Genomic DNA, 27,132 nt, shown 5'->3' with positions numbered 1-27,132 from the left:
GTTTACTGTTTACATCAGCAAGGAACAGTTAGTCAATAGTGGAAAAAACACCCATAAAAAGTATATAAAAAAAACTGGGCCCTAAAACATGTGAACAGTTTTTAAAGATCCAAAACTGCATGTGAAACTTCCCTGTCGGTGAAAACAAAGAAAAAGAAAAAGATTCTCAGGCAACTGAGGAAACTCAACCCACCATGACAGCGATGATCCAGTCTTACCCCACTATTGAGTCCATCCTCTCCTCCTCAGTAACAGTCTGATATGAGCCTGCCAACATCCAGGATAAGGTCAGACTCAAAAAGTAATCAGAGGAGGGAGAGGATCATGGACTGTGACTCGTCCATCCTTCAGGACCTCTTTACTTGCAAGTCAAGAGGACAGGTGAAAAACTCTTACATGAAAATCATGCAGTGGTAGAGAAGTCTCTCTGAAAAGAGGATCTTAAAATCTTCTTTTATAAAGTATGACTAACACGTCTAACGGTATGTGTAGGTAATGCAACCTTTCTCATCAGCACAGGATCTGTTAGCAATGTCTCTTCTTTTGACGTTACAAGCTTCCTCTTTCCATTTAGTATTACACTATGTAAATCTGAGAGAAGCACTTGTTGATATGCACCTTAGATGGATAGACCCACAGTTCACCAAAAGGTCTTCTTTTCAGTGATTTTCCATAGTTATAACACAAAGATCCATTTCACAACATATAACGAGCTTAGCAATCACACATCTCTATACGGTACTATTAATTTTGTATCATGACAATAGGTCATAACACAACACAATAAAGCCTGTGCTCCAGAGGGACAAGCTGGGACACACAGAGGTGAACAGGCACCTCACTTCCTGTATCCTGTACTACCTCACAAACTGCCCACAGTATGTGAGGTCTCGGGACTGTGTGTCTGACACTGTCGTATTCAGTATGGTGGCCCCACAGGAACGGTTCTGGCTCCGTTCCTCTTCCCCCTCTACACTGCAGACTTCACCTACAACACACCCAGCTGTCACCTGCAAAAGTTCTCTGATGACTCTGCGATCGTCAGCCTCATCACAGATGGGGACGACAGAGAGTACAGGGAACTGATGTAGGACTTTGTAGACTGGTGCCTGAGGAACCACCTCCAGATCAACGCTGGGAAGACCAAAGGGCTGGTGGTGGATTTCCACTGGCACAGGGACTCCCCTCCAACACAAGTGAACATCCAAGGAACGGACACTGAAATGGTGACATCTTACAAGTACCTGGGTGTTCACCTGAACAATAAACTGGACTGGACAGATAACACCACTGCACTTTACAAGAAAGGTCAGAGCAGACTCTATCTGCTCAGGAGAGGTCCTTTGGAGTGCAGGGGCGCTGCTGAGGATCTTTTATGAAACTGTGGTGGCATCAGCTATCTTTTATGGGGTGGTCTGTTGAGGCAGCAGCTTCTCAGCTACGGACAGGAAGAGACTGGACAAAGTGATAAAGAAGGCCAGCTCTGTCTTGGGATATCTATGGTCATATTTGATATATTAAAGTTTCATAGACAACATTGGATTAAACCTTAGAAAACAAACTTTTTATAAGATCCTTAATAGACTCTGTATCTTGCCACTGTAAAATCCTCCTGCCGTCTCTGCCACAAGTGGAATATGCACATGTGCAATGCAGATGTTAATGCAAACAGATATGAAGAAGACCAACTCCCACTGCTAAGGTCACGTGATATCTGGTCAACTGCTAAGGTGGCGGTCCAACATGTCTGCCTCTGTGCCTGCCCTTTTGTCTACATTCAGATCAATACGCTTGATTCTGAATATCGCTTCAAAGTGGTATTAGAAGGAGTGTTTTATTTCTTTCTTATTTTATAAAATAAATAAAATAAGCAGGACAATAACTATAAAATGAAATAACTGCTCAAGACTGCAAGTGTGGGTATTGGGACATACCCTTACTCTGGCCAACTGACATCCTCTTACTTATGCCCTGCTGCTGGAAAGGCAATAAATCAGAGTGTATAACATCCCAAACCCAGCATGTTTAAATGTTCTTCTCAGCTCTCTCTGGACATTTTCAGCCCAATTTCGATTCCAAGTCCATATGCTGGAGCTTCTGCCCAATCAAGTGCAATTATGATTTATCTGATTTCTGGAAAACTGACAGGGTGAGGAGGCACCTTAACTCAGAGTAATGCTGTTATTTTCCTGTTTGGACTGGTTTGTAAGCGAACACAGCAGGATCACAGCAGTTTGCTAATCATACACACAAACAGCAGCAGAGGCAAGTCCTTACCTGTGGTTTTCAAACCAGGTTTCAGGGAAGCTCGAGGATCCTGGAGAGGAATCCAGCTGGTCCCCTGCGAAATGTGGAACACTCAATTTCACTGTATTGCTGCAGCCAATAAAAACTATTTTGATCATTGGTTTCACTTCTCTCTGTTATCTTCTAAGCTACAGCTTGTACCGTCTGTGTGGAGTCATGCCTCTGTGAGATAACATACTGAGCATAACATTTATAGAAGGAGATACAATTTCTGTTTTTTATATATTTCTGTTTTTTTTGCAGGCTACACATCACAGTGAAGGAGGAAGTGACATTAAAATGTCATACACATGTGAACAAAGTCTGTTTGATTTTTGTTACAAAAAATTAAATCAAATGCCAAAATCATGAGGCATTTAAATCAAAATCAAAAACAGGCTTACAAGTTGACGAAAAGGGAGTCGAAAAACAGACAAAATCAGTCCAGGGGGCAAGGAAGGCAGGTCAAAAACACATCTAACAGATATTTAGCAGAAATCAGAAACAGCTGGAGGGAGACAGGACACAGGATAACAAGAACAGGTAAACAGACTCGGGATGCAGAATACAGGATCTGATGGCTGGAACACAAAAGCCATGAGGTAACACTGATGAACTACAGATAACAATGGAAAGTGTGCAGATATATTATACAAATAGGGTGATTAGGCAGTATGAAAGGCAGGTGAGAAGGCAGGGTTGATTGACGAATGAGGAAAGGTGAGCAGGTAGGTATAGGTATCAGGTTAAAAAGTCCAGGGGGCATCTGTTGGACAGGTGGAGGATGGCAATGATTGAAGCAGAAAGGGCTAAATAAACTGGACCAGTTTTATTGTGACAAAAGGAAAATAGTGGGGGAAAAAATCCTCTTGTTTAGTCTAAAGTGACCCCAAAGGTATTTAAATTTACATAATATAAAAGCAGCAAATCCTAAATACAAAAAACAATTAACTATATTAATCAAACATCAAATTCAATATTCTGTCCACCATTTCAGCTCTACAGCCAAGTGAAATCCCTTCCAATAAATGTTATAATGTAATTACCAAATGTTTTCCTTATAATCCCCTAGACATTTCCTGAGAAATGTAATTTGATGCTAATTATTAGTTTATTATTATTATGTTAATGTTATGTTATGTATTTGTGTATCCACTTATCCTGCATTGGTTTGACTCAGAAATTATATTAATGAATTAATTGGGGGTTTACCAGTTGAACACTCTCATTGTTTTCTCCGGAAAACAAAGCATCACAGATTATATTGGTATGTTATTGGTCTCCCAGTCCCACTGAGCTGGGAGGGAGATACTGTCTTGCTCAAGGACACCTCATCAGGCCGGACACTTGCTGACAGAAGCATCTCCTCACACATTGCTTTTATTTACCAGCCTGTCAACAATCATAAGTCGTATGTTGGTAAATATTTTTCAGCCATATACTCAAAATATTTGGAAAATGCTTGAAGTGTCAAGCAGCTTTGATTGGACATAAAAGCAAATAAAGTTAATTTTTTTGAGAGTGACTTTTGGCTGCTTCCATTCCGATAAGCTGAGCCCCGAGAGAGGCAAGCCGCTGTGGAGTGGAGATAAGGCTCCACCTGCCAGCCATGCTCATCAGCGTGTTTGTGTGTTTGAGTATGAGTGTTTGTCTGAGCCTCTGTCTGTGTTTGTGTGTGTGTCCTCGTCCCCAGCCTGCCAAGATAAGTGGTTTCTCAGGCACCCAGCCGTATAATCTGAGCTACACTAAACGCCCAACAGAGATCAAGTCAAACAGTATAAAGGAAAAATACACTATTTTTATATAATGGAGTAGAATATACAGATAAACAGAAAGGTCATTTCCACTCCAGCAGCAAGTGAAACACCTTTCAGCTCTATATGTGCAGACATGTTTATTAAAGGAGGTAAAGTTAAATCCACCCTTTTGTTTTTTTTGTGTGTTTTTTCCCTCATAATTACCACACATTGTCACATAATCTAACACATAACATTTCTCATAATTACGAAAAAACTTTTTCATAATTATGAAGTTTGATGATGACAATAATGATTTTAAAAATTCAATGTCTACAAAAGCACATTTGCATTTACGAGAAACTATTTCAGAATATATATTATAAGATCCAGAGCTTAAAATTACAAGAAAACAATCTCCTAATTATGAAAATGTGTCTTTCTAATTATGAGATACTAAGTATATGTATCTTAATTATAAGATACAGTCTCCAATTTTTTTCCTTTCAATTGTTTTTTTGCCAGAAGGCAATGGCAGCAAAGCAGTGTTTTCAGTTTATATGTAAATTTCTCATAGTAAATACATCAATTCATTGCTGGTTTGGCCCTGCACATGAGATTGTTGACAAAAAGAAACACATAGAAAATCATCAGCCATATCCATTAATTTTAGCACAGTTTTGCTTTTGATTTAGCTCCAAAGTGGTAATTACTGAGCTGTGCAGTGGGTTGAGCATCGTTAATGGTTAAAGAATAAAATAATAAAATGGCTTTGCACGATATGTTACCTTTAATAAATTAATGACTTGGTAAACCATATTTGCTGGTTAACTAACTTTAATTGTAAAAACTAAACTAAAACTAGTCAGTTACTCAAAATAAAAAATAAAACTACATGATCAATTAAATAAAAATAAAAACAAATGGAGATTTCAAAACTTTAATAATCCTGGACCACAGGAGTTTTAAACCTGTTTTTTTCTCTTTTATCAAGTATCAGAAGAACACCTCTATGTGTAAAAACTGAGAATAAGACAGAAACTCTTAACTCTCTTAACCACAAGCTGATCGCACTATACTGATATAGACCAACCACACACACACACACACACACACACACACACACACACACACACACACACACACACACACACACACACACACACACACACACACACACACACACACACAAACAAACACACAAATCTATCTCTGAGTTGCAGTTCACACGGTCTTAAAGTCTCACTTAAAAAGTTTCTTATAAAGTTTAACCATCTTTTCTCAAGAGAGGACCCTTGGTGTGTACATGATGTCTCTCACATAAACCCACAAACCCAAACATTTCTACTTACATTCTGCTGATAGAAAATCTTTGTTGTTACTGCAACTCTCCATTTCTTACACTTTCTGAGAAAATTACAGGAAGTGTAAAAGGAAGTGAAGTGTTGAGCTGCTGCAAATTGTGTGCATGTGTCTCGTTGCGTTGTCGCCTGCCTCAACTTGAAATATGAGATAGTGTAAGGGTTTCATAAACTCTACCAAAGGCTAGTCTGATGGTAAGAGACAGGCTGTGAGTATATATGTTTGTTTGAAACGAAAGAAGGAAGCAGATACCACGGGCCACAAGTCATGCCCATATCGGTATGAAGGAGCGCGTGTGTATGTGTGTGATCCTATGGTGCAACCATGGTAAGAGCAGCATTGACTAAACTGCTCATCCTCGTGATCATCATCTTCATCCTCTGCCTCCCAGAATTCTTTACGGTATACAGAGGTGGGTCATCCAAACAGCTTCACATAAAAGTTTTCTCCACTCTGTCTGCCATGTGTTTGTGCGACGTGTGACACTGTATTCTTGTGTGCTTGTTTGAATGTATGGTTCAGAGCTATTTGAAGCTTTAAAAAGAAAGAACTGCTAGATTTGGCTCAGTTTTCTTAGATGTGTTTTTGAAACTTTACATTTTAGAACTTGAAGTCATCATGTAGACTCACTCTGATTCGACCGCTGTCTTGCCTTTCTTTCTAAGCTAAAATTCATTGCCAATTATAGCGCCATACAACACTGACTGACAGCTGCATTGAAAATGTTTCCGCATTATGTTGCCTTGAAAAGCTCTCTTTTATAGAGCAGCTTGCTCTGGCTTCAATGGCTTTGCTTTTTATGTTTCCCTCCTCCTCTCTATGTCTTTCCTTGTTTCTCTTTGTCTGTCAGAGATAAACTCGAGGCAACAGCTTCCATTTTGAGATCCTGCTCTGATTTCTTGACTTGAGAGCATTTTGATCGTCTCCAACTGTGAAATCTTTCTGAATGTTTATGTTGTTCATTCTCTGTCTCCTTCCAGTATCAAAAGTTAAATTCCTCTGTCTGCCCTACCGAACCTGTGAACAAGAGAATCAGGTGAAGAAAGGGGAAAAAGACGAGATTGGAGATGCTGAGGTTAGAAGAAAGGTTATCTGCGACCCCTCTCAGACTCCAGGAGATGAAAAATGGGAGCAGGCCTGCACACAAGAGAGTCAAACCAACATGACAAATCCTCTGTCAGACTCCAGGAGAGGCAGTGAAGACCAACAGATGACCTGGTTCATGTGTGAGACAGATATGGACATGACAGAATTACACAGCAACATGTCGTCTTCAGGTATTTCACAAAGTTTTAAAGATAAGCTTTTTACCCATTGTAACAGCATGGCTCCAATGTACTGCACTACTGTTGCCCAGATGGAAATATCTCAACAATTGCTCAGCAAATAAATTAAAAACTGCATTGCAATAAAATTTGGCACAGACGTGTATGCCCCCCTCAGGATGAATAGTTAAAAATGTAGTTAATCACTGACTTTTGATATAATGCGCCATCATAAGATTAAAATAAAGATAACATTTTTAATGTTTTTTATTATTTATGTCTACCTGCAAAACAAATAATGTTCCCCTAAGGTGTACAACCTAAACTGTACTTAGTTTTCAGTGCCATTTAGAAAATGTTAGTAAGCTAACACATGAACCTAAGTTGGTGAACATGGTCAAAATTATAACTGCTTTAAATCAGTATGAAATTAAAAGTTTGTTTACTACAATATAGATATCTGCAACATTAATAGCTTGTTCTGCTTTGATTAAAGAAAAAAAAGTAACCAAAAATGGAATAATTTATATTTTAAAGAGTTTTATTTCACGATTGTCCCTCCTTTTACATTATTTAGATTAAATGCTGTCACATCATCTGCTTACAAAGCTGGATACCTTATTTTGATACAGCAAATCAAAGCTTGAATAAAGTGATAATGTGGTCTTAGATCACTGGCAGAGCAGACGGTCACACTGAGCCTGATTGCACCCTGCTACACAATACAAGAGCCACAACCGCTGAACAACAACCCATGTTAGCTGTCCTGCCGCTAATGTCAGCAGGCTAGATAGCTAATTAGCTGCTCAGCTGCAGCATATTAAACAGCATATAAACATACCTGAAAATGTCACTTTGGTCCTGTTTGGTCATAATAATATAAAATTATTAACAATACATTTAAAATTTGTATGACATTGACATTACATTTGCCTGTAAAGAGGCATGATTAAATATGATTTCAGTTTAACATTTTCACAAGGCATTTACAGCATTGGAGCTGTTAGCATGGCGGTCCTGTTCAAGTAATTTAAAGTATCTATAACCCATCTCTCTATCCACTGATGCATCCATCTATCCACAGATATAATGGTTTATCTTGAGATGTCAGTAGAAGTTCAACTCAAAGATGTGGAGTCCCTTAATTTCACCTTGTACGGACGCAGTAATCACAGCTCCCTACACCTCTACCCACTTGAAGAGGAGGAGGAGGAGGAGGAAGAGGAGGAGAAGAAGAAGAAGAAGAAGAAGAAGAAGAAGGATGATGAAGGGCAGAGGGAGGCATTCTACTGCTGTCTCCCTGTCCCACCCACCTCAGAGTCAGCCAGTCACGGTCGCTGTCTCCTTTGGCTCGCCAATCAAACAGTTTTAACTGCAACAGCAAAGGAAAAGCTGCCATGGAATCGGACACAGACAGGTTGGTGTCAAGATGAGAGAGCTTCTTTGTTACAAGTGTGGTCAGTATGGCTTCACTATAAGATTAGAGAGGAGGAGAGGAGAGGAGAGGAGGAAAGACAATAAAACACTAGGAGACTGGCCAATCAGTTTTCATTTCGGGTGAAACTGATCCAATTTCTTTCAATTAACTTTTATCCACAATTGGGCCATTTTTTTCAATAGAAAGAATTTCACTCAATTCTTCTTCTTAACTCTCTGTGACGTTGTTTCTCTCTCTCTCCCTTCTGGTTGGTCAATCAGACTCTAAGAGAGTTACAGTACATCTCAATTCACTGTATCTCCAAGGCTGTATTGATTTTAGCTTTGTGTCTTTCTGTTTGGCGCTCCCACACTCCCTCATAACTAAGTCATATTTTCCAGTGTGCAATGTTAAAAGTTGGATATCCCTCTAACTTGAAATATGTCTCCCATTTCCACATGCCTTGTCCATATTTTCCATTTAAACTTTATAATGATTTTCACATATCATGATGGAAACATGGTCAGAACTGAAACAAGAAGTTGATTAATTCATTCACCATATTAAAATTTGTATAAAATTGCTCTTTTTCTCTGTTTTATGATATTGTAAATTTAATGTTTTGGTTTGGGACTGGGAAAAGAAACAATTTGAAGACACCTTCACCTGGAAAATTCTAATGGGCATTTCTTTTTTTTACTGTTTTCTGGCATTGCATACGTGATTTTAGTTGACAGATTATTCAGTAATAAAAGATAATAGTTATTAAAGGCCTTGACATTTTTCTTTCCAAAATCCCTCTGTTTTAAATTCCTACCTCTGACCCAGATGAGTGGCGGTGTATGTTCAGGGTGCTCTGGCTGGTTCTGCTGTGTGTGCTGCTGCTGACTATAGTTACAAGTTTGCTCAGTCAAATCGACTGGAAGAGATGCTGCTGCAGTAAGACACACACACACACACACACACACACACACACACACACACACACACACACACACACACACACACACACACACACACACACACACACGTATTGTCCGCTTGACTAGTTTTAGTGATCTTAAAATGTCTCCCTTCTGTTAGGAAAACCAAAGGTGTGCCCTCTTGCTTATGACCTCACTGGACAGCAGTTGAATGGTAAATTTAAACTTGTGCCTTCTGAATTAATGTGTCTTCTGACTTTTCTGCTCTACTTCACATTTCCCCTTATGTCTGTCTCCAACAGTATTATGAACCCAGATACACACTTTATACTCACTTCTTTTTCCCAGTTGTTAAAATTTCGTTTTCTATTTAATATTGAATATTGTAACATTCAATACAATTCAAAACACTCTTGTCTCTCAAGGAGCAATTTTTGGCAAGCAAGTTTCCAAACACACACAAAAACAATCCATTCACACACATAAAAACAATTTTAAAAATATAAAATATAACAATTTAAGAAAGGCACTCACAGATCAATACTCATTTCTGTAGGCAAAGATGAACATGTTTCAGCAAGAAGCCATCATCAGTCAAAACAGCAGAAATAGGGATTTATACACTAAACAGTCAATTCAAACGCCAATCAGCATCAGTCATTGTTCTCTCTGATTATTGTGGTCACACCACCTTCACGAGGAGCGGTCCGTATCTTTGTGGTTCATTCACAGATGGATCCTATTATGCAATTATGTATTCTCTTTGTTGATTGGTGTTTGAACCTCACCTGTTTTGTATATAAATTGCCATTTCTGCTGTTCTGGTTACACAGATGATGACTTCTAGCTGTGAAATGTTTGTTTTTGCCCACAATAATTAAGAGCACTATTGATCTGTGAGTGCCAGTGATCTGTTTCAATGGCAATGCAGGCCAACAATATCCAACACCACAAAGGCAAACTATAATCTATACAGGTCTATATATACATAAGCTGTTCATAAAACAAACTTCCTTCCTTCTATTTCCAACTCTCTCGTTCCTGAATAATCAGATAAATTGCATTTCACAAGCTTAGCTCTCTATTTCCAGGTAATACAATAACCCTTTGTTTTGTCTTTTAACTAGATAAGGAAAAGTACACAGAAATCAACGCTCCTAAAGGTAACTGGTAAAAGACACAACATTACCCTGTTAACTCAAACCCTACATCTTAATTTAATCATATTTTATGTTCATAAGTTGTGATTTACAGTGGCATAATTTTAAATGTTGTATATTGAGTGGTATAGTATTTTAATTTCCCTGTTACTGTCCAACAAGGGATGATCCCTCACATCTATGGGTCCCGGGCTTGGTCCGGTCAGTTCTCAAACACATACATGGTTTGAATTAAAATGGTTGTTTCATTCCTTGACACTTTTCTTATTCTTTTTTTTTTTTTTTTTTTCTCAATGGACAGGACTATCACCCATTCAAGAGGTAGACACTCCAGGTAGGAACACAGGCACTTCAACACATTCAGAGAAATTAATCAGATCACAAGTACATGAACTATAAACTATATAACTCCTGTGAATTTGTGTTTGTTAATAGACTTCATGTACATTTTTTCAGATGACATAGAAACTCTGATGGATGGAAATGTCGACCTGTGCTATACTGGTAAATGTACACGTATTGCAACAATCATTAGCTGAATTTATATTCTAGCTGTCAATAATATTTAAATGTGTTTGAACTCATAATGACAATACTCTCCAAACTCCTTCCCTCACTTTCAGACCAACTTTTATACTGTTCTAGTGTTAAAGGACAGGTTCACAATTTTTCAAGTCTGTCTTAAAACAATATTCATGTGTCCATATACAGTAAACACTGAAAAGAGGCTTTCCTCACTGTGACTATTCCCCTGTTCATACTATAGAGGACCTATACTCATTTCCAGCTCTATATTCTTATTCTGGGACTGTCTGATCAAGAGGTGCAGAAAACCAGCACACCTCCAACAGGTAAACTATTTTACTTTGCCATGCTGTGTAATGGAAAAGCATTCACAGCTTGCCAGCTTGACTCGAATCATGGCTCAGCATGACTACCCCGAACACCATGGAAAAATAATGTTAGTGGAGCACAGCAGTGAACTTGCGTACTGTGCATGGAGAAGATGACCATGTAAAGGACAATCTGTCACAAGCAGACATCAGCTTGGTCTGAAAGTAGAAAAAAAAACATTGGAAACCCAGCAGAGAGCAGTCTGATGCTGTCGCTTTATACTCTTCTACATACATTTACCTCATTATTTGACACTTTGGCCACATTTCCACATTGTAACATTATATGACTGAAAATAAGGAAAAGCAAGTGTACCTTTTTACACAGGAGGACTGTGGATTTTGGCCCCCATCATTTTCATTTTATGTGCATAATGAAGGGATATTCTAATGGCCAGTATGAACAGGAGGAATGATTATGGCAAGAAAAACCTATTTCAGTGTTAATTTGGGTAGCTGACTGTTGTTTTAAGACATAACTTGTGAACCCATCCTTTATAAAATTTGCTTAAAGCAAATGTTTAACAGTTTATCAAATATTAAACTTGCTAATGTATGTCATTTTTAAGACCTTAGTGTAAAAACAACAATTCACCATTTTCCAGAGTTGTTATTAAGTGCAGAAATGTTTCTTGGCTCTGAGCCGTTGCCAGGCAACCCCTTACTGCACCTGGCAAAGAAATAGTCCAGGCAGATAACCATAAAAGGGATATCTGTTATTGCACTTTGTTTCTTGTATTAACACATCTAGCAGTCATATACTGTATAACAAACTTTAGAGGTACTAGAGGCGGATTTGATTATCTTTGGACAAAGCCATTCTAGTGGCTATTGCTGTTTCCAGCCCTTGTGCTAAGATAAGCTAATTCCCTGCTGTACAGTACCCTTATACTTAGCAGATATAATGCTACATACATAGCTTACTCTCTATCACTGAGCCAATATGTCTACTGCCAAGAATATCAAACTTTATTTATCCATTAACATGCTATCCATTAAACGTCTCACATTTTTCTGTCCTTTTCTGTAGCAAATTTGCATCATCGCAGCCATCCATCCGTATCCTAGCAAGCCTGTTGACTTTATGTACACTGAATCAAAATAGAGATGACTGCATCACCTTCCAGGAAAAATAAAAACATCTGAAACACATACATATGGTTTAACTTGTTTATTTGCAACATTTTATTCTCAAACTGTCTTAATACATTAGTAAACAGTCCAAACCTAAATAAATTAATTGGCTTTCATTCCACGTTACAAATAATTTTGTATTCCAAGGCAGAAGCACAGCTGATAAACAGCCTTACACCATCTGGCCATAGCCGAAAGGAGCCAAAAACATTATGACAGGACTGAATATTTTCTTAGCTTAACTTTTTTGCCCACATCAATGTATCTTTAAAAGGGGAGAAGCTGAAGGAAGGAGGGGAAGAGAATACTTTATCATCCAGAGATCTAAATAGCTGTAGGCTGGATGCTGAGAGCCAATTTAACAGTGGATATTCAAAAAAAACAGTGGTGCCTTAGAATAATTTAAATTCCACAGGTTTTCAAGGAAAAGAGGAAAAATAATACAGAAAATATACACCTCTGGAATATAAGTGTTTACATCTAGTTTCTTGCAAAAAACAATTTATTCAGGAGGGTAAGAAGAATTTAAAACAGCAGCAGCTTCTTTGGGATGTATAAGCATAACAAAAAACCCACAGAGAGACAGTGTTGATTAACAAAACATAATTAGAGATGAATTCATTTACATAAAACCTTCAATGGATCCACAGAGGTCAACTAAATGTTTTCTAAGTTATTGTGTAAAGATTCTTTTTTTCCCTTTCAAATCAAACTGGATAAGAGTATATGTAAGGTAGTGTTGCTTCATATAATTTAACATTAAAAAAAAAGTAAACCATGTAGCATAGACAGTAATACTGGCTAATGGACTCTAACCAATTTAAAACATTTCAGCTACTGTCAGTCACAATGTTGAAATACTAAAGGACTATAAGGAGTGCAAAGAAAGCTTAATTATATTAATGTAGAGTCCATCCAACACAATCAGTCACTTTTGTGATTTTGGTTCAGTTTTTGGAGATAATAGAAAATACATTTTTGTTGGTCGGACAGAATGAGTCACAGCTCTGAACACAGTTTGGTTCCTCAAAGCAAAATTTTTAAATTTTTATTAACTGCAGAACAGACAAAATAACAATCAGAAATACAATGTGGAAGTGACACACATACAACCTGCATGTGGACCATTTCTACATGTACTTGTTTGTTAAATTGTTATCTTCAAGATTATATTATACTGTATGTATATATTTATATATATGTATATAAACAAAATATTCTGTCTGTAGCTATGGTACATAATGTAGTTATAAGCACTTAGTCTGGAATAGTCTATTTTGTATAACTTCTCTGTACAACAACAGATACATTAAGACAAGCGGGTGAGCAGCTAGCCATGTGTGTATGTGTATGTTAGTGTCGTGTCTGTGGTTCTGGTTCTGTGGCAGTTCGGCAGTTCTGGCTCTGGATGTGTGAGATCTGCAGGACGGACAGCAGCAGCTGAAATGCATTCTGGATGTATGTGGTACTGTTGGAGCCCTGCGGACAAGACACCCAGGACCTTCACTCACTATCATCACCATCATAATCACTGTCATCCTTTTTATTATTTAATTTTTTATGAAAATGTATAGTATAAATGAGGGAAAAGAGGTTATTTCTGATTTTACCATTTACTTTGAGTCTGAAAATACTAGACCTGTCTATAGTATAGAGTAGAATGGAAAATAATACAGCTTTATCGTCCAGAGTGCAAAATTGTCAAAACATATGAGCAGCAAAACATATGTAAAATGTAATATAGATGATAACAAAACACCATTGGAGTAAAAAACACAATAGTAAAGAATACAAATAAAATTGCTGGAACAAGGCATAAAACATTAAAACAGAAAATGCTGTGGAGAAATATTTGCAACTCAGTTTGTTTTATTTAAAATACTGATTGCACTTGGAATAAAGTGTGTTTTAAGTATAATACCAGTGTTAAAAATGTATTTTTTTTATCTACTATTCTATCTACTATATGTAATTAATTAATTAATTGTAAATATCTTGTGCATGTCACACCTCATTCCCCATTAACTCATCCAAGTGTTAAAATTATCAAATCATTGCAATGATTATTAACACGTCTAGCAGTCACTCACTGCTAGGATGGCTATGTCATTAGTTGTATTAATTTTAACTTGATTTATTCATAATCTGAGGGGAAAAAACCTGTGTATCTCACCTCTAGCAGCACGCTATCTACCAGCGGATTCAACTCCTCTGCTTTCTTTTGGCCCTGAGAGAAAAACAGAGAGATGGGATGCAGCAGCATGTGTGAGAATGTAAGATGAATCATAATTCTCAATGTCTCCATTGAAATTCATTGGTTTGGTTAGAGAACACGAAACAATTATGAACACAAACATTTATAAAAACCACATGAATAAAACAAAACCAACACAGTTGGCCTGTGTAGCCAAAGCCTGATATTCCATCCATTGTTTAAAACTATTAAAAACACATGAATGAGCCGCACTGATGCACACAGTGACATGTTTCTTCATTCCCAGTTTATTTGGAGTCAGTCTTGTTGCTGGCAAATGATAACATGACTGTAGAAAATGTATTCATCCGCAGCTAAAAATAGCTTCAAACAAATGCACTATTTACACCTTTTTGAGGAAAGCTGTAGCCCCCCGCTGTTTTAGAAAATCGGAACCTTTTTTTAAAATTAGTGACAATGAAACAGCAATTACAGTGTTTTAGCTTTAATGTGTTTCTGAGTGAAATGCAGCATGTGGGGAGGGTATCAAATCATATCCTTCAGATTTGATTGGATCATCCAAACATGGGTGTAGCTTAGAGAATACAGAGGGGAATCAAGCAAGAATAAAATGAATTAAAGCTGCAAGCAGCGGTGAACGGGCCCTCGCCCCCCACGCACCACCCCCAAACAGCGAAAAGTGCCGTACGTGCATGTCGGTGCATGCCGCAGTCACAGGGCAGACACAGTGGGCACGTAGACTTCTTGGCACCCAGGCATTTATTGAACATTGTGTGATGGGGCTAACTCACACTGCCTGTGTCCACTATGTGGCGCTAGAGATCACCCACCAATTATATGTCATGTTGTAGTGTATGATGTGGAGAACACATCCTGTAAATTTCATATAAATCGGATAATGTTTGTCATATGAGGCTGACTTTCTGTGTCCAGTAGGTGGCGCTGTGTATATGACACAGTATTGATGCATAGACGTGTTCAGGGCGGGACCCTCTACATGCATGATCAATTTGGTGTAGATGGGACAATGTCTGCAAGAGTTATAAGGACTTCCTGCTGTTTGGCGAAGCATCGAAATTGTCTGCGCTGCCATGCCCAACCGGAATAAGTAATTAAAAGATTTTGATAACTTTTCATCTCCTATGTGTCAAGATGTTGTGAGCGAATTTGAGGTCAGTCAGATTAAATCTCTAGGAGGAGTTAGTTAAAGTACGATGCGTAGACTTCTTGTGTCCAGTAGGTGGCGCTGTGGATATGACACAGTATTGATGTATAGATGTGTTCAGGGCGGGACCCTCTACATGCGCGATCAATTCGGTGTAGAGTAGTGTAGAGTAGTAGAGGAGTTATTAGGACTTCCTGCTGTATGGCGAGGCATCGAAATTGTCGGCACTGCCACGGCCACCAGGTATGAGTAATTAGAAAGATTTTGATAACTTTTCATCTCCAATGTCTCAAGATGTTTCTGAGCGAGTTTGAGGTCAGTTGGATAAAATCCCTAGGAGGAGTTTGTTAAAATATAAGGCATGGAAATGGCCAAAAGAAACCCCAAACTTGAGCAGTTTTTCCAAGATGGCCGACGTCCTTTTGGACTTAGGGTATGGGTCCAAATGACAAATGTCTGGAGATGATACATAAACCTACCGAATTTCATTCGGTAGGCGGTGGTTAGATTTTGAAATATTCAAGGGGGCGCTCTTGAGCTGTTTAGTTACGCCCATCCCATTGAAGTATATAGGATGTTAAATCCACCCACTCCAGACGTGTGCGTTACGTTTTGTGACTGTGGAGGCATCCCTTGCCCCTGAAAACTGTAATCGTATTTCATCACTTTGAATGTGTTGTCATGGCAACAGTATTTGATGATGGGTCATGAGCTGCAGAATGTAGCATCACCAAGGTCTTATGTCTCAGCTGAGTCAATTTCAGTTGTAAATACTTAAGATTCTGGGAGTAATTAATGAAAGAATGAAGCAAGTGACTTCCTGTTGCCAGTAGGTGGCGCTATGACTGTCACTAAATATGAGACTGTACATGTGTTCAGACCGGGACGCTGAACAAGCATATGAAATTTGGAAAAGCCCAGACCATGTGGAGTCAAGTTATGAGGGTTTGAAATTTCATGGCGAGACATCGAAATTCGCAGTGTTGCCACGGCAACCAGGAATGACGGGGGAAAAAGCTTTTGATAACTTTTCATCTCCAATGTCTCAAGATGATTCTGTGCGAATTTGAAGTTGGTGTGATAAAATCCCTAGGACTAGTTTGCTCAAATACTATGCCAAAATCGGCATTAAAATCGACAATTTGATTAAAAATGGCTGACTTCCTGTTGGTGTTAGAGTATGGGTCCAAGAGACTTTTTGGTGCGTCTTGACATAAGGTACATGTGTACCGAGTTTCGTTTGTCTATGTCAATCTGTGGCGAGGGGCTCAATTTTATTCATTTGTCAAGGGGGCGCTACAGAGCCATTTTGCCACGCCCATTTATGCAAACCATTAAATATCAAATTTTTCGCTGGGTCTAGCTTGTGTGCAAAATTTAGTGACTTTTGGGGCACATTTAGGCTGTCAAAAAGGCCATCATTTTGTCAGAAGAAAAATAACAAGAAGAAGAATCCTTACAGATACAATAGGGCTTCGCGCTGGTCAGCGCTCGGGCCCTAATAAATAAGACCTCAACCACATTCATTGGAAATATAAAGGCAAAGTTTTTGCCCACAAATAATCAAACATACTCTTTTTATTATGATATTGCTCTCAAGCAGTCAAGTGTGGTTTTTTTGATAGGAGGTGTTAGCTAGGTGCCCCAAATCACAATCAATCATTTGATTGGATAAATATATCTACAAATTGAAGTTGAATAATCAAAAATGTGTTACATTTTACAGAAAGAGGAAAAAAGAGGGCATTTAATATGAAAACTGTTAAAAACCTTTTAAATATAATATAAATATAATAACCTTTTAAATTTTATATATATATATATATATATTTGATTTATACTAAGAAATAACAGCTACAGGATTAGAACTTCAGTAACTACAGATAGAAACTAGATATACTGCCTCTCTGTTGTCCCAGTCAAGTTGCAGTTTACATCAATGTCTGTCCAAACTCATATAATATTTGTAGTAAAGACTTTGAAGGAATTTATTAAAATGTATTAAGTGTATTTTCCTCCTGTTCACATTCTTGGCCAAAAATTCTGATACAACACAAAGCTGTAGCCATGACAGCAGACGATGCTTCAGATATGGATGCTGCTGTAAAAATGCCACAAATACTAAAATGTGGATGCTTCACACACATCTTCAACAAGGCAGCACTGAAGGTCTATAAAATCACCACAGTTTCAATGTGGGCACCAAAGATTAGTGTCAGCAATTCAGTATCCAACCAACTCTGAAATATGGTCACAATCTACCCTCCTGTTCCTGAGTTATGGTGTTCAATAATGGCCACAGAGGGGGTTTTGCAGAATATTATGATGTCACAGTAAAGTTGACCTTGACCTTTTGGATATCAAATGTCATTTGATCCTATTAGCACAAATAATTAGCACGTGAATTTCTGAGTTATGGCCAAAAATGTATTTGGTGAGGTCACAGTGACCTTTGACCTTTGTCCACTAAAATCTTATCAGTTCATCCATGAGTGGACATTTGTGCCAAATTAGAAGAAATTCCCTCAAAGCGTTCCTGAGATAACATCTTCATGAGAGAATGGGATGGACAGACAAAAAAACATAATGCCTTCGGCCACGGCTGTCTTGGAGGCAATAAAATAAGCATTTCAATGTCTTTCAACTACATATGGCTTGTTTTCAAGTATTTACATTTTCAGTAGTTGCCAGTTGGTGTGGTGCTGAGAGCCACAGACCGGGCTAGGAAGTCGGGCAGTACTGAGACAGACAATCATATTTTTGGTGTTGGTATTTATTGGAATTTGCTGAGAAAAAAGAAAAATATAGAATAAAGCTAGCTTCACTTATACTTTAACACCCCCACTATACACACACAAACACACACTCAATCCCTGTCACTTACCCCAACAAGAAGCAGCATATCAGAAAACTTTTTGGCCAAACAGTCCACCTCTGTGCACATGGCACATGTCAACCTGGAATGAAAAATGAAAATGTAATTTTTTTAACAAATCTTGCCCCTCTCACATGTAGTGCACACTGTCTCCCATAAGCAAACACACACGCATACACACACACCTGGCAAGGATGTGTGCCTGGTCTCTGGCTGGTTTCTCCAGCTCCTGGCCATGGAGGATGAGTTCTGCCACCTTGTGGAGCTGCTCAATACTGCGAGCCGTGACTTCAGCCAGACTCCCAACTGATGACAGGTAGACAGCCTGCAGAGGAAGAGCACACACGCACGCACAGCAGGTGACAGCAGGAGAAGAGGGAGGTTAAATTAAAAAATGAAAGAAAAAAGTCTCTACAGTTGCTGATTTGAGTGTTGAGTTGACCTCACCTCTACAGATCTGGGGTCATTCTCTTTCACCTTCTCTTCCTCCTTCTCTTCCTCCTCCTCCTCTCCCTTCCTCTGCTCCCCTTGCTCCTCTCCATCTCTCTTCGTCTCCTCCTTCTCGTTCTCTCCAGGCGAGGCCTCTCCTCCCGGCTGGTCCTGCGTTTCCCTGCCAACTGTATCCGTAGTGACAGGCTGTTCCACCTCACTCACCCAATCATGGGCCCTCATCCGAGCCTGGAGACGCATAATTACCACCCATCAGGTCCACACGGTGAGAGATCACCATCTTGATTTATGCTAATTTGATGCATATACACGATTATATGGTAATGTAGGTCCTATATGTGTGAATTTGATTATGCAGTAGGACTTCAAAGGTGATAACTTTTATATAACTTTCAGGACTGCAGCTGGAGGGAGTGGATACTGACACAGAGTTCAAGGGTGTGTGTTTCTGTACCCGTGTAGGCCAAATTTCAAACAAGGGCCTAAGACTGACTCATTTTGCTTTTTTACATTTTTATATTTCACTAGTTAAAGTTAGATCTAGAATGAAGTTTAGTGTGAGGGTTAAATGAAAATTATGCGCTCTAACAGACTTTGGAATGATCAGCATAAACCAGAAGTAACTTTATAATCAGCGCCTGAAATTCACTGAGACTGAAAGTTGATTCTTGACCTTGGAAACGGCAGATGACAGCTAGTGATTGGACCACGTGGCGAGATTATTTTGTCAACTGCTGTTTACATGTTTAAAGGTGCAGTGTGTATAATTAAGTCTCATCTAGCAGGACGAACTTGGCAGAAATTGTGTATAATATTCATCAGTACGTTTTAATTAGTGTATAATCACTTGAAAATAAGAACTGATGTGTTGTTGTTACCTTAGAATGAGCCCTGCAAATCTAAAGAGGAAGTGGGCCCTCTTCTATAGAGCTAGACATCTTTATTGTCATTATATTTTTGCTCATAATGACATTTGGTACAGCATCTCTCAAATTAGTTGACATCCAGATGTCAATGATGGTTCTCAAAATGTCTGTAAAACCAATCTCTGTGTGTTTGTGTGTGTGAGTCACCTTGTTGAGTTTGTCTGGCGTGGCAGCAACATGAAGCTCAAACAGCAGCTCGGTGAGAACACTCATAAACTCCTCGCCGTCAGCCGCTAACAGAAATAAAAACACACACGCACACACACGCACACACACGCACACACACACACACACACACACACACACACATACACACACATACACATACACATACACATACACATACACATACACATACACACACACACACACACACACACACACACACACACACACACACACACACACACACACGATTTGGTGCACTTCAGAGTCTTGTTTTAGTGCCAAATTAATTCAAACATCTGTATCTAAATTACACTGATAGATTCAAGTGTTCAGCACACATGCAGATTTTAATGAGAAGTTGGATGTGATAGATTGTTTCAATTGGTTTTGTTTTGAAGTTGTGGTGTGATGTGAATATGTAGGTGGTCCCTGAACACCAGCACTGGATCAGGAACTACGTAAAATCCTCTAGGTTAGGGGACACCAACCTGCTTTGAACTCTACACTGCTGTGACAGTGCCTGAAGGTGCCTGTCACACTGTAGAAATGTATGCCTAATTTTTAAAATCTAATGTGACAAGTGGCTGGTGAGATATGACAAAACCAGAACGTGAAGTGACATTGCGCCCTCTCAACACTGAATTTCACTTTGGTAGAACATTTTCTTCTTCTTTTGCACAGACAATAATACAGGATATCAGGAAGACATGCCCTGCAACACTTCTTGCCCCTTAGGATTCGAGGCTTTTCCAAAAAAGAGAAATATATTTGCATATTTCTATTGTCATTTTTGTGAGCAACAGGATTTTCTATCTTTGTCCAAACATAAGGAAAATGTTGAGAGGGACTGTGCTGTTTAAACCACTGTGTCAGGACTCATCTTCCCTGCTGTAGTGTCTCAAAAACTGTAATTGCTGTTTTTCTCCTGACGCTGACTTCCTTGACAATTAAAAAGAGATTAAATTTACAGGGATCAACTGCATATTTAGCAATTTTGTATTCAAAAAAAGAGACTGACTACATTTTTTACCACTTTGTCACTGATTCAGCTAATTTTTTACAGATTAAAAAATATTGACTGATTGATTCAAAATTGACTTAAAATGATTCATACATTATCAAAATAGTTGGGGATCAATCAACTAATCGTTGTTGCTCTAGATCCAGCAACCCCTTCCCCTTTCAGCAATTTTTGTACAGTTCCTAAAGTACCTGCGGCTGGGTGGTGGAATTGTTTGTCCTGCTTTTTAGATGAGGAGGAGTGATGTGAGAGTCAAATCTCAGTGCTACAATATCTTTTGATTTTGTATCGTTTTGATTTCAACTATAGTCTACAGTAGCCTGTGTAATATCTTCTTCATAAATTGTCATTGAAGTCAGGCTGCATCATGTCGCCTTCTTTCTGTGAGAAGTCACAATATCATTCTGTATCACTACTTGTGAGAGTGACGTGTATCAGTATTACAAGCTGTGAGGAGGATAATTTGAATTTGGGAGCATCTTGCATTAAAACGCCTGCAGCTGCATGCATCAAATCACCAACAAAACAGAGGTTTTATAAAAAGGTCCTGCTCACAGCTAAAGTAGTGATTATAACACTACTTTGACAAAGAAAAATAAAGTGCCTGTTTGGAAGGTAGGTACTGAGGTAATAAATCAAGTGAGAAATAGGATCATTTTCTCATAGACTTTTGGAGTCAGTTGAGTCGCCACCTGCTGGGCGTTAAGAATTCAGGTTTTAGTGCAAACAAGTTTTTTGTTTTATTTTCCATCATATGTAATTATTTTATTTTTTCCTGATCCACTATTCTATGTCTGTGTAAAGCTCTGATACCAACCTTATAAAGACATAACGGACTAAAAAGACTAGAAAAATGTCACCAAAGTGAAATAACAGTTCGGATATAGATGCCTCTGATCCTACATAGGGACTTGTGTCCCCTTTCCCAGAGTTCAAGCTGAAACTGGGGGTAAACTAGGGCCAACTGATCCTGGGTCAGTGCTCAGGGACCCCCTCTACCTCCAGGAGGTCTCGTTGGTGTGGGTGACTCACACAGGGGGGTAGAACAGTGTAATTGGGAACTTAGATCACCGTTATCCTTCGTCTGTCCTCCTTTCCCTTCTTGCTCTTCCTCTCCTTCTTCTTGCTTGATGAAGATGTCCTTGATAAAAATCAGCTCCTTCTTCACCTCGTCCTGCTCTTCTTCCACCAGGGAGGAGAGGAAGGCTTGGACCTGAGAGCAGCGCAGGACTTTATCTACACTATTTTAAAAACAGACAGTAATCTACATTCTTCATACTAGTGGCTGCATGCATCTTACCTTCGCCTCACTCTCATTGGACAGGATCTCCAAGGCCTCCAGGTGTGACAAGCCCTGGTAGTCGTCAAACAGAATACCGTAGTGAGCTGTGGGTGCGCTGATTGGCTGGTTGCTCAGACGTGCCCGCTCCTTCTCCTTGGCTTCCTTCAACATCTGAAAAATCCCAGAGTATCATTAATACAACAGCTGTCATTTAAGATGAATTACAGAACGTGGATTTCCACTGAAAAACACCAAATAACTCCATTCACGCAGACACACAATACAAAAGTTTTACATTATTTATCAGATAGAAGGAGACGTATAGATTTTCTTTGAGTGCTCTGCATGTGTGTGTGTGTGTGTGTGTGTGTGTGTGTGTGTGTGCCTCAACGTGCCTGACTCAGTGAAACTGTCTTCTGCATCAGGGTCTTGGTCTTTTTGAAACCCGGGTCACTCTCAGCAAGAACAGTCATGGTCTTCTTTCCAATGAACTCCAAGGCATCCAGACCTCCACTGATCACTGACTTTCCCTTAGAGAGATAACAGAGACAAAGACGGCGAGACAGAGGAAAAAACTCCAAATTACTATGAAAAGTATGGAAAACCCACTTTAAAGAAATGAACAATAAAGTGACCTAGAAAGTGGACATGGTGAGGTAGTAAGTGACAACTGTGACAAATAAAAGTCAAAATTTTGAATTGTACTCAAAAAAGATATTTGTGACAAAATGAGGAACTAAGTCTAAACCTTGACTTACTATGACTGTGTGTCTGAAATCACTCACTTTGAACTATATAGTACACAATATTTACTGTCCGCTATTTTACTTGAGTGTCCAAATTTTGAGTGTGAATGTGATGCACTATGATACCCTCTAAATTCCCACAATGGAATGAAAACCATTGCACTCGTGGCACGTACACTACTTTCTCAAACAATAACAATCCCTAAATGTAACGCGTTATATATTTTGATGCAAAAATTACAGTCACGCAACACTATAGCTGTCAGTGATGATGCAAAATGATCAGGATGACGATGAAGTGTCTGAAATCTTAATATGCTGCTCATTACGCAGTAAACTACAGTGCATATTAGTGCATATTATGACACAAACAGAAATAGGGATGATAAAAATATTCAGGTAAAATAATAAATAAAAATAATATGTCAAACTTTTTTGAACTATTATCTCATAATTTTTTATTTACCACAGTAACTTATTATTCTGTCACAAGCAGTGGGGTGAACTGTTGCTAGTAGCAACCACTAGTGGCACAGGTCCATAGCAGTTTAAAGAACCAGTGTGAAGGATTTAGTGGCATCTAGTGGCGAGGTTGCAGATTGCACCCAACTGAATAACCCACTTTCAAAGTGTAAATGATGACACAGTAAGTCAATTTTTTAAAATTTTTAGTAGCTAACGTATTATTCTGCCAACAGCAGTTGGTTTCAGGTGAGCACTCTGTTGCTAGTAGCAACCACTATGGCACAGTCCCACAGATTTTTAATTGGAATCGTTACATCTGGGCTTTGTTCATATCTCTCACTACTCCCTATGTATTCATTATTTTGCTTTAGCATATCTGTAAAATGATGCTCATTGCATTGTGGAATTGTTAGCAGAAACTACATTTGACACTATTTTTTTTTTTTGTTTTTTTTTGTTTCACTATGTATATATAGTAAATTAACTCAAATAAAATGCCAGACAATAAATATAGTGCACTTTGTAGTAAATATGGAGGGATTTAGACATAGCACAGTTTTTACTCAGGCTTGTGACCAAATAAGTATTGACAGGCATATTTTATCTGCGTGAGTTGTAGATTTAAACTGTAGGTACTCTTTTAATTAACAATAGCCAGCTGCTGCCTTAAACCTCAACTGTGTGTGTGTCCACTCACTGTGTTCTGCACAGCGTTGGTGATCGTGGAGAAGACGCCCCTGTTAGAAGCTGCAGTACTAGCAGAGGAAGACTCCCCGGAGGTGGACAGTTCAGCCTCTCCACTTTCCCCTTGTGCCTCTCTCTTCACCTCTGATCCCTCATCTGTCTCTTCTTCTCTCGCCTCCTCTCCTACTGAGGTCTTGTGGAGACGCAGAGCCTCTCCTGCCTTCACCTTAACTGAGGTCAGACCCTGACCTGTCCATGCAGACACACAAACATAAGTAATCACAGGGATGAGGGGAGGTCATGTGTACAGGGGTAATGACGAGGCATAAGAAAAAAAATGGATGGATGAAAGAAAACAAGAAGTAACGTACCCACAGAGGAGGTGGCACTGCTCAGGATAGATTTTCCCCAGGAACTCCAACCTCCCCACCCTTTTCCTTTCTCCTGAGGTGTTCCCTACACACACAACCACAGGCACACATACATTACAGTATTAATAAAAAAAACCATTAATTTTGTATGAATAATTTAAAGAGCTACAGGGAAATACTGCAGTAGCTGCTGAGCTAAACAAAGTTACTACTCATAGTTACTGGCCTCAAATGGTCCGATATGGGCCAACATTATTTAGATATTTTTTTCAAGTTGTATAGGCAGCATTTTATGTATATCTGATCCTTATTTTTTATTTCAAGTATATGTACATACATTTTTTTGTTCTGTTTTTTATTTATTTATAGTAACTTAATATGATTAAATTCCCAGATAAGTTTACTGTTTCGGTGCACTGATTTCATTTTATATTATGAAGTTTAAACTGTAAAACATCATGCCTCCATTACATATCTTTACATATGTGCATTTATATTTTAAAAATCAGATGATATATCATCATCTGATTTATTATCTCTCAAATATCAATATCAGTTTTGGACTTATTAATCCAGATTTGGTCAGGTTACAGAGCGCACTGTATGTCAACTACAAACCTCCACATCCTCTTCTGCAGCTTCTGTATCTGCCTCCAAGCTCACTGGTTGGTCACATTCGATCACCTGACCCTCAGTGGCAGGCTCCATCAGACCCTCTGAAGTGTCTGTCTTCACGGTGTCCTCTGTGGTCATCTCCTCGGTGGACTGCAGGGAACTCTCGGAGATCAAAGGAGGCTGCGGAGGGGCTGAGGGTGGTTCAAGGGCTGCCGGGACATCCTGGCAGGAGTCGGTGTCGATGTGGGCAGGTGGGGGGGTGGTGTCTGCAGAAGGGTCTGCATCAGAGGGGGCAGCCTGGGACATGGTGATCTGGTGGTGGAGAGACCTGTGATTTTAGTGGTTTCAGTTGAGCAAGAGGTGATTTCAGATTTTTAATACATCTTTATCCTGCAACATAAATATTTACGTCAAAGGTTAAACAGCAATATCAGGCTTTCTGGGCTCAATTGTTGAGTGCTGAGTTGAGTGCTCTGAATACAGCCAACACGTTAGAACAAAGTTCAAACATGTATTACTTAACATATAGATCACTAAATCAATGCAATCTGTTTTGCAAACACTTATTTCCTTCTTTTGCTGTCAAAATGATGTAATGTATTGAGGTCATGTTACTGTAGTGTATGTTTTGGTGTGCTGTATTATAATTTCCAGCATTACAATATTACTGTGGATTACTGTGTATTGATGACTAAGCGAGTAAAATATCTAATGTTTGACATCTTGAATAAAAACACAGACTTTGTAGTAAATATATAACAAGGAAGTGTAATTAAGTCAGCTTCTGCTACATTATATTTACAGTACTATAGAGTATTCAGTTAACAAATTGAAAGTTTTTAAAAACTTTTTACATCATTTCTGTATTTCTCATCACTGTTTGTATAGTGTCAGAGGAATCACCATTGCATTGTCTGTTTTGAAGGGAATTACAGGCTACACATAGAGAGCATTATGTGATCATAAAGCAACATGACTCAAATTCAGTGTGAACACAATGTTGGAATGCTTTAAGAAACTTAATGCAGACTTTTTTTTTTTTTTTTTTTAAATTAGGAGTATAGTATTTTGCACCAAACATGTGAAATGTTGAAACAAAATCATGCAAAAGGAAATCAATCACTGTGATTCACCACATCTTTTCCCTTTATGGTGCAACATCTCCATCTAGTGCTTAACTGATGTATTCCTGTGCACATGACTACTGTCATCGCCTTGTTTTCAATCATCAGTAAGTTTGTTTAAAGCTGTTTTCTGGCAGCAAAATGTCATGAACATTATCTCTGACTAACTGTGTTCACAAGATGGTAATTAAATAGTTCTCAATCCCAATACAAATATGTTATCATACATCTTGCAAAACAAGTTAGAGACTAGGCTATATATAATCTGACAATATTTTGTTTTGATTTGAAGCACTAACACATTCAATATTTTACACTTACCTTAATTCTCACGATAACCTGTATTGTTAAACACTTTAACAGTAACTAGTGACCCTCAAACTGGTAAAATCATTCATTTCATGTTGATGCCATCTTTGTGAGCCTTTTCTACGCATCTCAAAGCTTTCTCTGGATCTTTTAACACCATATCCACACACTACTGTAGCATGACAACATACAAAACAACGCCAAGCACACCGTCCACAAAGATCACCTCTATTTCAAAGCGAATATCACAATTAGTGTTATTCGGAAGATTATGTACAATCTTTATGACGATTAACACAAACGAATCTTCCACACTACAGCAAATTCATCAAAACGTATTCGTCTCCTCGCCTGTTTTGTTGCAGACGCATTTATTTCAGTTGTTGCAGTCAAAGGAAACTTAAAAAGCTCAAAGACAGTTTTGTTTTTGTGAAAGTGACAGTGCAGCTCACCCGTTTGGTGCCAGCCAGCAGCTCCTCTTCCGCCCCGCCACGTCGGCAGGCCAGTAGGTGACAGCGCCGAAGAGTAAAGACCGACAAG

At 38.7% G+C, this 27,132-nt stretch overlaps 2 protein-coding genes across 5 annotated transcripts; one reads left to right on the top strand and one right to left on the bottom strand.

Moving 5' to 3' along the window:
* Positions 1-5,467: 5,467 nt before the first annotated feature.
* Positions 5,468-12,188, top strand: si:dkey-192k22.2 (uncharacterized). 2 transcript variants are annotated; one of them, XM_062429467.1, is made up of 10 exons: positions 5,468-5,796; positions 6,365-6,661; positions 7,734-8,066; positions 8,895-9,005; positions 9,150-9,203; positions 10,117-10,152; positions 10,312-10,350; positions 10,451-10,483; positions 10,606-10,653; positions 12,073-12,188. In XM_062429467.1, the coding sequence occupies exons 1-10, from the start codon at positions 5,709-5,711 to the stop codon at positions 12,108-12,110; spliced, it is 1,077 nt and encodes a 358-aa protein (XP_062285451.1). In that variant the 5' UTR covers positions 5,468-5,708; the 3' UTR covers positions 12,111-12,188. The 2 variants fall into 2 exon arrangements, with proteins under 2 accessions (XP_062285451.1, XP_062285459.1); XM_062429475.1 differs by lacking the exon at positions 10,312-10,350.
* Positions 12,189-12,198: 10 nt separating this feature from the next.
* On the bottom strand, positions 12,199-27,100 carry fam114a1 (family with sequence similarity 114 member A1). Of its 3 annotated transcripts, none has more exons than XM_062429441.1 (13): positions 27,045-27,100; positions 25,163-25,471; positions 24,545-24,629; positions 24,187-24,422; positions 22,674-22,808; positions 22,297-22,449; positions 22,029-22,209; positions 19,955-20,040; positions 18,879-19,109; positions 18,617-18,756; positions 18,441-18,513; positions 14,350-14,403; positions 12,199-13,655 (listed from the first exon to the last, which is right to left on the bottom strand). In XM_062429441.1, exons 2-13 carry the CDS (start codon positions 25,463-25,465, stop codon positions 13,530-13,532), a joined length of 1,803 nt encoding a protein of 600 aa, XP_062285425.1. In that variant the 5' UTR covers positions 25,466-25,471; positions 27,045-27,100; the 3' UTR covers positions 12,199-13,529. The 3 variants fall into 3 exon arrangements, with proteins under 3 accessions (XP_062285425.1, XP_062285433.1, XP_062285441.1); XM_062429449.1 differs by lacking the exon at positions 27,045-27,100 and adding an exon at positions 26,944-27,033; XM_062429457.1 differs by lacking the exon at positions 27,045-27,100 and having other exon boundaries at positions 22,068-22,209.
* Between the last annotated feature and the right edge of the window lie 32 nt (positions 27,101-27,132).

This window comes from Scomber scombrus, chromosome 2 (assembly GCF_963691925.1).
Source record: "Scomber scombrus chromosome 2, fScoSco1.1, whole genome shotgun sequence".
Lineage (NCBI taxonomy): Eukaryota > Metazoa > Chordata > Actinopteri > Scombriformes > Scombridae > Scomber > Scomber scombrus.
This window is presented reverse-complemented; position numbering and strand designations above follow the sequence as displayed.